Consider the following 13,445-nt stretch of genomic DNA (forward strand, 5'->3'; position numbering starts at 1 on the left):
ATACCATTCGTATTGAACTACGATGAATGTAATTATGAATATATTAAAAATATAATAAGGGGAGATTAACGGGTCGATGATGTCATTGATGCGTGGGTTTTGAATATAGCAAGTGTTATCGCGTCCACACCTTTTTTAGATTTTCTCAATAATAGTGACTGGATTCTTCGCCTTTTTTTTCACCGGAGTCCGAGTCCATAAGTAAATGACGCGAAAAAAAATCGAACAAATTTTAATTGAGGGAGGGAATCCTCATGGAAAGCGAAAAATAGCTTCTTCACGGATGAAATCTTCAGGAAAAATTCCCAAAGCTCCTGCACCATGAGTTCCGAAGAAATTACGATTTAACGTTCATGCGCGTACTTCGAACGTCAGTGAGCACCATGGGAAAGGGATGGGTGCCATGGAACTGAGAGAACACAAACACTTGACAAATTTTCCAACTCGATATGCATTGTAGAATTTTTTTAATATAAAAAAAAATTATAAACGTGAATTCACACCCGTAAATGGATGGCTCACGCGCCATTTACTAGCCCAGTGAATGGTGTCAGAACATTTAATTTTTGAAATAAAATTCACATTTTCTTCGATTTTTTTGTAGTTATGGTGCCAGTTTCTTCAACAGTGATTCCCCTGCCAGTTTACAAGGTCGGTTATGGATATGGCTTCGTATCGAAGGACAAAAAGGCTCAGAGTATTTATAATCCCGATGGAGAGGTCAAATTAATTACAGGTAGAAATCTATTAACTCAGCATCAAATGAAACTTATATCAAATTCAATTACAGAATATTTAGAAAACTGATTACTATCCTTTTTCAGCGAAAAAACTAATTGAAAAAATTTGATCCATTACCTGACCAGAAGAACGAAAATCCGAAAAGGCAACATGAAATTTATATATTGTCAATTTTCTCCAAAAGCTGGACACCAAAAACTAACTTAAACTAGGTTCCATAGTTGTTACAAACAGTTGTTAATAAAATGAAAATTCAAGTTCATTCTAAAAGTATCTATTTTTTTATTTCTCTCCCAATCAAATATGAAGTAAAAGAGCAGGAATGAAGTGATAGCTGAAATTACAATGGAATACTTATACTTATTTACGTGCGTCTTGATGAAGCTATAGCTCCAAGCCGAACATCCGATGGAGTACAACAGATCAATTGGCGGGAATATCCTAAACAATTTCCATTGGTTGCTGCTCAGCTATAAATAATAATTTAGGTTTTTCTATATCTAATAAAAATGATACAATTGGAGAACAGAAACAGAGACATAAATTGTTTGAATACTTACGAAGCTCATTGAACATGAAGTCGTCTTGATACTCTTTGAGATACTGCGTGGACCGATGCTCATCGAGAAACAGCGAATAAACTCTTTTCACATCATCAATGCTGACCTATATGCGGTAGAAAATATTTTTTATGAAATGTTTCCGTGTATAATGTTCAGGAACTTTATTACGCGAATAATTATACTATAAAGTCAATAAATATGACATTATGAGGGGCATTTGGTTTTTAATGCAGTCATACGAGTCAGATCGCGGCCAGATAAAATGGTGCGATCGAGCGATTCAAACTCCTGATCGTTATCCGTATACTCTATCGAGGTTGGCACGACGCGAAGTAACAATAAAAATGAAAAAAAGTTGGTAAAGAATAAAAGAAAAAAAATCACCTCAGTACTTTTCCTTTTACGGCTAACCAATGAAGCAGTTGTGATGAGTTGAATCGCATATCTCAGTGAAGAATCAGCTGCGATTCTAGTAAGAACAGTAAGTGCATCATCAGCCATTTCGCAATCCTCCTCCTCACATCTAATTTTCAATATTTCCTTAAGATCCTTCTCCTGATATGGAGTAGTGGGAACAATAATCATCCTGTCCAAAAGATCAATAGGGATTCCATGAGGGCTTTTATAATTGGTTCCTCTGATTCTAGTAATGCCTCTATTCGTCGCCATGATAACAATGGGTGACATTTCATTCTCAAGAGCTCGATTTAAAAATGAGAAGCACTCAATATCGAGCATGTGAACCTCATCAATAAACAAAACACCCGGCACAATTTCGGCTTTTCCTTCTTCTCGCCATTCACCAACCTTAGCATTGATTTGTTCTCGCACTTCAGATTTTATTTCACCAGTGTCTCCAGAAAATAGTGCCAAGAAACCATGTGTTCTGCTGTTGATAACATCGATTTCATGCAATGATACTGTGTGAACAACTTCTTTACGTTTTTGAAGTTCTCCCTCGGGACATTGAACAAATCGTGTTTGGGATCCAGTGGCATCATAATCTCTGGCACGAGTGAATGATCTTCCCAATCGATTTATTTTACCGGTTGCCTTATCAATTGTGATAACATCACCGGCCTGAACTTTTTCCTTCATCAAACTGTCAATCATTTTGTTACCAAGATCATAAATTGTCTCCATTTCCGTTGTCTTTAATGTTAGTTTACCAACTTTGGCGCCAACACCAGTTGCTGGTCTGTCCACTTGAATCTCCACAACTTCACCCTCAATTATCTCAGTTTCTTCCTTGATTCTCACACCAATCGATTTACGTATGGCTTGGGTGAGTGCCTCAGTTTTACTCATCTCTAATGAATAAATTTCTGATCCAGCCATGGAAGTGAAGGGTGTATCTTGACCGAGGGCTTGAGCGAGACCCATTGCTATTGCTGTTTTTCCTGTTCCAGGCTGGCCAGCCAACAGAACTGCACGTCCAGCGATTTTTCCATCCTTAATCATTTCTAAGATTACACCTGTTGCTCGACGAGCGCTCAGCTGACCCACCATTCCTTGGGAGACCTGGCATCATCATTACTTTTAGTCAAAGTTCAAAAATCATCAGAAAATCTACTAAGGAAGGATATAATAACTTACATGTCGAGGCTCCAAACTATCATCGAGTCCAAGTCCGCGAATGTGGGAATGGGCTCCGATTCGTTCGATTCGAGTAATTTCACGCACCTCCTGCACTTTAGCTGCTGCAACTGCCTGAAAAAATAATAATTTTTATGGTTTTTGATGGCGTAAAGCTAAAAGTTTCATTCACTCTGCATGATGCATCACTATGGCTACCACTAAATTGTTTACTGATTATCACAGAACATTTCCATCGATTTATGATGGCAATCTTGGATATTCATTGGAAACTAGCTTGATTTCTCAATGAAAATATTGTGAAATAACAATATTTTTAATGACATTGAATTTTATAACTCGAGGAGGTATACGGTGAGGCAGACAATTCGGCTTAACCTATAATATTTAGACTCATGACAGCGTGGGTTTAGAATAAAATAAGTAACGCTAATATGCACAATGTTAAACATTGACTTTGGACATATTAAAATGAAACAATGTCACCAATTATTTCAACAATTTTTAAAATAAAGAGCATAATAAATGTGAGGCTCTCTCTTACCGCCATCGTTTACGCGTGCTTCTGTTGTTTCGTTCCTTTATGAAATGCGCCATCATGTATATAAGAGATTGAGATTGCTTGCTTGGCGCTTCTGGGGGGGGGGGGGCACAATTTCGTGGCGGTGGCGCATGGACTACGATGTTTAACGTGCCTGTTGGTAAGGCATTACCACGGGGCACGTTATTAATTGTAGGTTAGGAGGCTTCTGGCTTTAAGAAGCGAGAAAAACGCAAAAACGTAAAAATGAATTTTGCAATATTTCCGGAGCCTCAGAAACATCGCATTGAATGTCATTAGATTTATTATCCTATGTACATTATTTTCTAAGATCTCGGCGAAAAACGAGGTGAACCCCAATTTGAACGGCTTTTTCTTTATTTTATCAGGTGTGTGAATAAGTCTTTCCCGTTTTTTGTAAGAGATGCCGCCACCAATACTGTGGGTGTGGCGGATCAGCCTCAACCGGAGTCCAGCCATACCGACGGAGGCACGCGCCAGCGCCAACGGCGCAAACAATTACTAGTGCCGGGGTTGGATCTAGGGGACTCGACGAGGCAGCCATTTTAGTCCCTAAGTTAGATATAGTCTAGTTCCTTTTGGTACGGACACACGCGGCGTGGCCACGCGCTCCCCTTTTGTATCTTTACTCACGTGCACGTTATTCATCTGTCAACAATTCCACACTAACACATTAGTTGAAATTGTTTCGCATCATAAATTTTTGATATCGTGAAAATGTCGAAATTTGAGCCGAGTCGACGTCATTTGCGGGAAGTTTCACTTTATTGGTTCAATTTGAAGAAATCTGCTGCCGAGGCGCATCGATTGCTTCAGGAAGCTTATGGAGAAGGTTGTGTCAATGATTCAAGTGTTCGAGGATGGTTTCGACGCTTCAAAAGTGGTGATTTCGACGTGGAAGACAAGGAGCGTTCCGGGCGGCCGCAAACCTTTGAAGATCAAAAATTGGCGACTTTGCTTGATGCAGATTCGTGTCAAACGCAAGAAGAACTTGCTGAAGCATTGGGAGTTGACCGAACAACCATTTCCAAGCGTTTGAAAGCCATGGGACACGTTTGAAACCCAACTGCGAGAAAAACAGCCAGAATACTCCGACAGGCATGACAAAGTTATTTTTCAACATGACAATGCTCGCCCACATGTTGCACAGCCGGTGAAAACATGCTTAGAAACGCTCAAATGGGAAGTCCTACCCCACCCGCCGTATAGTCCAGACATTGCTCCGTCTGATTACCATCTCTTCAGATCGATGACGCATGACCTGGCTGACCAGCACTTCCATTCCTACGAGGAAGCCAAAAAATGGGTGGATGACTGGATAGAGGCCAAACCGGTCGAATTTTTTCGCAACGGGATTCGTATGTTGCCAGAAAGATGGGAAAAAGTTGTAGCTAGCGATGGCCAATACTTTCAATAATTCATTTGTAACCATTTTTTCACAATAAAGGCTCAAAATTTGAAAAAAGGGGAAAGACTTATTCACACACCTGATATAAAAATATATTTTTCAAATCATGAACATGTCTTCACATTCCAAATTTTATTATAAAGTAATTACATGAATAATTATAGAAAAGTATACAAATATCTTTAATACAATTAACAAGGATTAACTACTATTTTTAGCCATCAATGCAATTGTAGATTTTTTAAATCGAAAATCTGTTCTCCATAAGTCCGAATCCACATGAAATAGTATTCCAACTTTTTCAAGTAGAGTGGGAACGATTTCTTTGAGAGATTCAAGTATTGTTCGTCGATACGGTTTGAAAATTTTTTAATAAATAGTGCATTATCGCGTTTCCCTTTCGCCTTTGATAACTCTTTTTTAGCACTAGTGAATAAGTGATGAAGATCTGATATAGCAGCCAACATGTAAAAACTACGTTCTGTTTTGTTTGGCCCTTGTATTAGTTGTTTCAGATGATCCAGAATGACGTTGTCTTCCTCATCGCTCAATAGTTGGTGCTAAAAATGGAATCAATGCAGCTTAATTATTAAAGCAATAGGAAATAGTGGGACCAAATCGAGAATATTGAGAATATTTTTTCCAATATTCACGACGAATGATAAAATATTTACATGTAGTTTTTCCACTACATGCACACCTTGATAAAATCAGACATCAAACATTCACAGAACGCCCGCTGTCTGGGTATTAAAGTCAATTTCCTAACAAAAATTTGATGACTTTTCATTCTTTGCACTTACATCAGCAGCTTTTTCAGTGACAGCATCCAGTGCAGATTCTTCATTATCGAATATTTTATTAGATCCAAGACTGTCACACAGTTGTAGAAACATACTGACTGCCTCTTTTGCTGAATTCTGGTGATCTCCATCGTAATGGAATACCATGAGTACATAGGAATATAGCACATTTATAATATTGAAGGAAACTGTAGTCGCGGCTTTCTGGAATAATCAAAAAATTGCATGTGTATCGGTGTCTTGCCTGTTGTCCTGTCAAAGGTGATTCAGCGAAACTTGTAATTCATTAGAGTAAACAGTCCTAGGTTAACACATACTATATTCATTGCCACAAATTAAATGAAAATTTATTAATCTCAAATTTGCATTTGTGTTGCATAGACTTTACCTCTACAGCTGATATATAGGGGATCTCCAGGAGTTTGGGACACCTGCCAACCATTTCTACCCGTTCCTGATCATCAATCTCTTTAATTAATTGTTTCTCATTACTCTTTGATGACCACCAGGGTGTCCACTCAGGTAGAAGTTTTCCTTCCTCTCCATTTCTGAGGAGAGCCTCAAATTCTTGACGTTCCGCATCAGTGAGAATCCCCCAAAGTTCATTGGCATCATCTAAATTTACATTTCTTATACGATCGGCCAGATCAGGTACCTGAAATCAATTCCAATTTATTAAGAACCATTACCATTGTTTCAACATTAATCCATCTGAATATTGCAATTTACATCTTCGTCGTCATCTGAATCGAGTTCATCGCATAATCCATCAGCATCTTCTTCACTTTCATTGAACAATGCATTTGTATCCTGTTCATGAACTCTCCTGAGAATTTCAGTCATGATCTTTTTCTGTTCAGGATCATTTGACTGAGATTTAATTTCAGCTTCGACCCATTCCTTATAAAATTCCTCTGAACAATTCGAATGTGATGTAGACTTGTAACAATTCATTGAGCAATAGGTAATAGTACACTTGGGGCATGTATATCTCTGTGGAACCGCGTTGCATCTGAAAAATTGGATGACATTATTTCTTTCTAGTTTTTTATTCATATCGACATTTCTCCATACTCTCTACATACATTTGGCACAAGTGTGTGCTACTCGATGCAGCAACGTCTTCCATGTTGTGATTTAAAATATAAAAATTTCGAGAAATATGTTGAACACAATATGCGGTTAACCGAAAAACAATTCACGATGAATCAGAGACAATTTTGTGTACTAAGTAATAAATTAAATGCTGTTCAAAATCAACGCAGAGAATTATTTATAAATTATGAGGATATTTTAGTTGATCATTTCACAATTTAGAATTTAATAACTTATTAGAAAACGTTAAGAAAATCTTCAACTTCGAATTGTTGTGACAGAATACCATAACCTGTAATTTTAATCTCCACCAGAGGGCAAATGGTTGGCGGCTCTGGCTGTCTTGGCATGCTTGGCAGATATGACTTGTACCCTCTTGTGCTGATTCAAGAAAGTCCGAAGACTCAATTAATACTGTCGGGAAATTAACTATCCATTTCCACGTAAGTGAAATTCAAAGAATTATAATTATAATACTAACTATTATAATGTTGTAGATATGTGTAAAGAACTACTTGAGGCACATACGTCTTACACATCCAGTTTTTTGTAAAATCTGTCCAAGTCACTGATGTAACGTTAGCACCGGCAAAATTATTGTTTTTGGGCCCAGATTGTGTAAAGCTCGGAGCGTGTGTGTAAAGAGAATTTTTAGTATGTAAAGAGAAGCTCTATTTACGAAAATTTAGTGCATCCGCGATTCCCGAATTTGCCTCATATCGTACCCAAAACCAGCTACAGTTGGCCGTTTCGAAAAGTGAACTTTTGAGACAGGTATCGTAAAATGTGATTTGCTGTGCCCAATAATCAGCTATAATCATTAAGACCTGTACCAGAACAGCCTCGCACTTGTAGGAAACCCCTTTGCGTTTCGACTTGGATTTGGAAATATTTTTTGTTAATACTAGCAACAATGTTCAAACACTACGATTTATCTAACAATTATCTTTAGGCCACCAACAATAGTAACAAAGGAGGGAGATGGTAATGAATGGTTTTTACGGTTCCATGTTGTAAAATCCGCGTGTACGCTAAATAAAAAATGTCTTCTTTTCGTACTTGAGGCTATCATGAAATTGATAAAATCCTTGATATCTCCGTATCATATAGGATAAAGATACATGACCCTCAGAATAAGTATGTCACCGGGACAAATTCGAATTTCACGCTGTTGGCATGCGCCATCTGCTGAATTTATCAGAACATTCATGAATGAACTACATGTGTATTGAAGTTTAATACATTTATAAGGCCGTAAGAAACGATACTTTGACCTTCCTGTTGGCCCTCATGACCTTCAATCTCAGAAGATTTTAAGACCTGTCCACGGCGCATTCTTCACGTTGGTCTCCACTGTTTCAAGTTATACATTAAACACAGGAAGGCACTTCATTATCTGACATTTCCAATTTAATATAAGGTATTTTCTTAGAATAACACCTTCGACAGTATATTTTGGTCATCTTGAGGAACTTGGAATTCCATCTAAAAAAGATATTTCAAGAATTTTGTTTTCAAAGATAACTGAGTAAAGTATCAACTTCCTATCAGAGACATTTTTAGATGTACGTATGTGCTTTTTTCGATTTTCATCAGTGAAAATTCAGTGGAACTTTTGTATTGGTGAGACAAAATTATTTGATTTTTCACATTGTCTTTCAAAACAAATTTAGCCAATGGTCATATATATATATGGTTAATGTTGGCAGCCGATGTGCGTTAAATGTCAAATTTGATAAAATCACATGTTTTTTATATTTAATCGATCCAAATGCTCTTTTATTGTTCGAAGTCCCTCACTTCATTGCGGGATCTTAAACTATTCGGTATTATTTATTTCTTTATTCATTTATATAATTTAATCATGTCCGTGTTACGATAATATCAATGTTACTCCTACAAAAGAAAAAATTTTCTGTCAGATTTGTGAGAACAAGATGTCGAAAGAACGTGCGTCCAGAAGATTTTACCGTATGGATAGTACCCATGACTTATCGGCATACCTGGACCGTGGACACACTGCCGAGCAGGAGAATAGATGGAACTTCGAGATCGCGTGGGAAGTTGCCAACAAAGGTGACGATAATTATTGCCATCCGCAAATTTGGCATTTTATTACCTAAACCGCGATATTATTGATCAGAAAGTCAAAAAAGTCAATACTCTGTGCACTTTTTAATTCAATAGTTGTTTGTGAAGACTTAAGAAATTCTTGATTGATATTTCCATGTATTTCTGCTCCTTGCCCTGAGAACAAAAAAAAAACCAATTGTCTACGTGATGTCATGTTGCAGATAACCAATAGCTTATAGTGATTGAAATAATTGTATTCGATTTCAACGGATTTGTTTTCGCTGCGGGAAAAATGACAACAATTTGGTCGTAGATATCTTTTTTTCTGAACGAAATTTCGAATTCATTCATAGCTGTTTTCAGTTGGGGGAATCTATACGGTAATTCGATCCAAGGCTTACGTCTCAACTGAAGAATTGGGGGATCAATATTGCATGATTGGTCCATATAAAGAACAATGTGCCAGAACGGAGGTAGAAGAAGCTGAATTTCCGCTGCATAATCCTTTGCGAATGGCTGTTCAAACAATGAGAGATCAAGGATACAAAGTAATGTCACTCTCAAGATCTATACTATAATTATAATGGATCAGAATAAATCATTTTTAATTTTTAGGTGGTTACAGGTACTTGGTTAGTCGATGGCAATCCTCAGGTGATTTTATTTGACATAGGAACAGCAGCATGGAAACTGGATGAGTATAAACAGGAATTATGGAACAGCACTAATTTGGGAATACCTCATCTAGATATTGAAGCAAACGATGCTGTCATACTGGGTTATCTAGTAGGTCAATTCATCACTGAGTTCAGAAAAGCAGCTGAGAGTTATTCGAGTGAACCGCCAAGGATTCTAGTTCATTGTCATGAATGGCAGGCTGGTGTTGGTATTATTGCACTAAGAACTCGTCACGTTGATGTTGCTACTGTTTTTACCACTCATGCAACGCTCCTCGGACGATATCTTTGCGCTGGAAAAACTGATTTCTACAATAACTTAGACAAGGTGAAGGGAAAACCACTGAAATTTTAAAGAAAATATTCCAACAATAATGATCTTTCATTAAATATTGATTTTTCCTTTATTTGCAGTTTAATGTCGATGAAGAAGCAGGCAAGCGACAAATTTATCATCGATATTGTATGGAAAGAGCAGCTGCTCATCTTTGTCACGTATTCACGACAGTTTCCGATATCACAGGAATTGAGGCGAAAAATTTGCTCAAACGTGATCCCGATATTATAACTCCAAATGGTCTGAATGTTAAAAAGTTCTCAGCTCTTCACGAATTTCAAAATCTTCATGCTGTGAGCAAAGAAAAAATCCATGAATTTGTGCGTGGACATTTTTACGGGCATTTTGATTTCGATCTCGACAAAACATTGTATTTTTTCACCGCTGGTCGTTACGAGTTTGGTAATAAGGGAGCTGACATCTTTATTGAAGCACTTGCAAGACTCAATCATTATTTGAAGACATCCAAGCCAGATGTGACAGTCATTGCATTTATGATCTTCCCAGCGCGCACGAATAATTTCAACGTCGAGTCATTACGTGGTCACGCGGTAAATATTCTTCACTTAATAATTAAAATATATTTTCAAATCATCAAGGCCTTTGATATTTTATGTTTTCAATCAATTGCTGCGATTCCATTTTTTAACGCTCGTCTCGATTTCACTTGTAACAAAGTACTATTATTTCGCAGGTCACGAAATCCCTCAGGGACACCATCAACGCCATACAACAAGATATCGGAAAACGAATGTACGAATTATGTTTATCAGGACGACTACCAGATGCTCAGGATTTACTTCAGAAGGACGACATGATCAAAATAAAAAGGTGATCAATTGATTTAATCATTAATTGCAAAGAAAGAACTTTTCAACCGATATATTCATAATATATATTATCCCCTAGCCTTTCTTTTATTACAACATGAATTTAATTATTTTCAGATGTTTGTATGCTTTGCAACGCAATGGTCTGCCACCAATAACGACTCATAATGTGGTTGACGATTGGAATGATCCCATTTTAACTGCGATTCGAAGATGTAATTTATTCAACACCGTTCACGACAGAGTGAAAGTAATAATCTATAATTTTTTCTTTGTCCTTAATGTTTTCACTGGAGTAATCTCACTGCTTTCTTTTCTTCGCAGATTGTCTTCCATCCGGAATTTTTGTCTTCAACAAATCCATTATTTGGTTTAGATTATGAGGAATTCGTTAGGGGGTGTCACTTGGGTGTCTTCCCGTCTTACTATGAACCCTGGGGATACACTCCAGCTGAATGTACGGTGATGGGCATTCCCAGTGTGACCACCAATTTGTCTGGCTTCGGTTGTTTTATGCATGAGCATATTGCCGATCCTATGAGTTATGGCATTTACATCGTGGATCGTCGTTTCATCGATGTTGAAGCCAGTGTTCAACAGTTAGCACAATACATGTTTGATTTCGCACGTCTCAGTCGAAGACAACGAATTATTCAACGAAATCGAACAGAGCGGTTGAGTGATCTACTTGATTGGAGGAATCTAGGTGTTGTGAGTATTGCTAATGATTTGACATAAATTAAAAATCGTTTGTTGACGGTCCAATATTTTCCATTGCAAAAAGAAGCCATTCATATAATCATGTCTTGATAATGAAGTCGAGCCTAAATTACAAATACAAAATGCAATATAAAACGATTTCTGTACAATTTAGTACTATCGGCAAGCGAGAATAAAGGCGCTCACAAAGGTCTATCCAGAATTTGCTTCTCAATTGTCCGATGAAAACGTCGGAAGGTTCAATTATCCAAGACCACTGAGTGAACCACCGTCACCGTCTTCGTCCCGTATCACAACTCCAGCTGCATCTGTACACGGGTCCGACGATGAAGATGAAGTGGACGATGAGAAAGAGGTAAGGAATGTCGAGGAATACAATAAATGTGAAGTAAAAGGGAGGAGGGCCCTTATTTATTTCATAAGTAAATGACTTTGTTACAGCTCGAAGAACTGAGGCAAGCCAATGGTCGATAAAGCCCGTAAATTGTTGGATGAGAAGGGTGAGACAGCAGCTTTGTTATGTTACATACTCACTTTGTTAGTTTTTTTTCTATGCAATCGTGTTCCATATTATATGAGAAAAAGGTTAAATAAGCCATTTTGCAATATTGAAAAATACCCTGCGATATACTAAGGATATTCGATACCTTTTTAGCCAAAATGTCTGTTTTTTAAATTTTTTTTCTGGCGAATTATCGATCGAATTGTCATGAAAAGATGTAACGTTTTTGCATTTTATCCTTCTTTAATGTCTCACAAAGTTTCATGGTGGTGCGATCATTTTTATTTTCAGTTCTTTTTAAAAATTTAGAAAAAACAGGAAAATATTTACAGCTACTTCGAACTCCGTGAGTTATTAAATCATTATAAACCGCAAAAACGTCATATTTTTTAACGTCAATCCCATCATTAATTTCTGGACACCTCGCGCCCAGAAAATGGTGTTTTTCGGGCGCCCGTTCTGAAAACTATTTCACTTCAACAGGGAAATTGTTTCACTGAAGTTTTACTATTATAAAAAGTCTTGCGATAGAATTTTATGAATTTTCCGTTATCGAAGAGTTGTATTTTTTCATTGAGATTAAATAAAAATATTTCGTGTTCCCATTGTTAATTCCAAAATATTGACAATTAGAAGAAATCGCTTTTATTTGAACCTTGATTAGCAGTTTTCCTCTGTTCATATTTTAAGAATACATTCATACCGTTAATAGTACATTGAAAATGAATAATGTTAGTAGTTGATCGCAGTCAAGGAAAATCGTAGCCATTACACGCAGATTTCAATATTAACACATCAGATGATTGAGAAAAATGTTATTTTCTTACCATGGGAGTGAAAAATTGCGTTACAATGAAGTTTTAGAAGATAACTGTTTGAATTGAATTGAAAAGTACAGACCCCTGAGCCCCTAATTTACAGGTTTTATGATGATGAAACTCATGATTATTTGCTGCCTTAAAATATAGTTTGGACGAATAAAATGAGATTAATGATAAGGAATGTTGCACTACTGAAAAACCCTGCCATGCCAGGGGTCTATACTTTTTAACTCAACAGTAGCTACTTAAGGGCCAAATTTATGTGAATGTAGTTAAGATTAGTTACGAGGAATATGTGAAAAAATACAGATTATGAATATCCTATAATTCGTGTGTTATTTGAAAAAGAAATTGTCAATTACTCTTATATTTGTGTTTATGATTAAAAATATAGTTGTCTTTACTATTTTACTTTCAATGGGAAGTATTGGCATCATTCAACTTGTAAGTTTCCTATAGGCGAAAAATGACTGTCATTTATTTTTGGCCCATTGCAACGGTTATAGAAGGAAAAAAATAGTTTCGAATCTGAAAAAATGTTAGAAACAACTGCACAATTATATTCTTTCATTGATGATTTAGACCGTACCGTTCTGACTCGATTAAAAAAAATTTCTAATATCTCGATTCAGTGTCTTCTTCCCACGTAACCTTCTCTCCCCCATCTCATCAAGATAAAGTAATTAAAAATGATTCCACATATTATATTACTATATT

At 36.8% G+C, this 13,445-nt stretch overlaps 3 protein-coding genes across 5 annotated transcripts; 1 reads left to right on the forward strand and 2 right to left on the reverse strand.

Annotated features, from left to right (window-relative positions):
* Positions 1-999: 999 nt before the first annotated feature.
* LOC135167029 (ruvB-like 2) lies at positions 1,000-3,529 on the reverse strand. The gene is made up of 5 exons (XM_064129873.1): positions 3,445-3,529; positions 2,901-3,014; positions 1,689-2,825; positions 1,302-1,407; positions 1,000-1,211 (listed from the first exon to the last, which is right to left on the reverse strand). Exons 1-5 carry the CDS (start codon positions 3,448-3,450, stop codon positions 1,183-1,185), a joined length of 1,392 nt encoding a protein of 463 aa, XP_063985943.1. The 5' UTR covers positions 3,451-3,529; the 3' UTR covers positions 1,000-1,182.
* Positions 3,530-4,965: 1,436 nt separating this feature from the next.
* Positions 4,966-6,898, reverse strand: LOC135167075 (zinc finger HIT domain-containing protein 2). Its single transcript, XM_064129936.1, has 5 exons — positions 6,759-6,898; positions 6,403-6,685; positions 6,062-6,328; positions 5,674-5,877; positions 4,966-5,430 (listed from the first exon to the last, which is right to left on the reverse strand). Exons 1-5 carry the CDS (start codon positions 6,800-6,802, stop codon positions 5,092-5,094), a joined length of 1,137 nt encoding a protein of 378 aa, XP_063986006.1. The 5' UTR covers positions 6,803-6,898; the 3' UTR covers positions 4,966-5,091.
* A 178-nt stretch (positions 6,899-7,076) lies between these two features.
* On the forward strand, positions 7,077-13,355 carry Glys (Glycogen synthase). Of its 3 annotated transcripts, none has more exons than XM_064129688.1 (10): positions 7,077-7,211; positions 8,691-8,844; positions 9,205-9,389; positions 9,457-9,846; positions 9,933-10,406; positions 10,550-10,686; positions 10,803-10,935; positions 11,010-11,396; positions 11,560-11,760; positions 11,847-13,355. In XM_064129688.1, the coding sequence occupies exons 2-10, from the start codon at positions 8,706-8,708 to the stop codon at positions 11,877-11,879; spliced, it is 2,079 nt and encodes a 692-aa protein (XP_063985758.1). In that variant the 5' UTR covers positions 7,077-7,211; positions 8,691-8,705; the 3' UTR covers positions 11,880-13,355. The 3 variants fall into 3 exon arrangements, with proteins under 3 accessions (XP_063985758.1, XP_063985768.1, XP_063985751.1); XM_064129698.1 differs by lacking the exon at positions 7,077-7,211 and adding an exon at positions 7,398-7,542; XM_064129681.1 differs by lacking the exon at positions 7,077-7,211 and adding an exon at positions 7,582-8,188.
* Positions 13,356-13,445: the final 90 nt, after the last annotated feature.

The sequence above is a fragment of the Diachasmimorpha longicaudata genome, chromosome 1 (assembly GCF_034640455.1).
Source record: "Diachasmimorpha longicaudata isolate KC_UGA_2023 chromosome 1, iyDiaLong2, whole genome shotgun sequence".
NCBI classification, from domain to species: domain Eukaryota; kingdom Metazoa; phylum Arthropoda; class Insecta; order Hymenoptera; family Braconidae; genus Diachasmimorpha; species Diachasmimorpha longicaudata.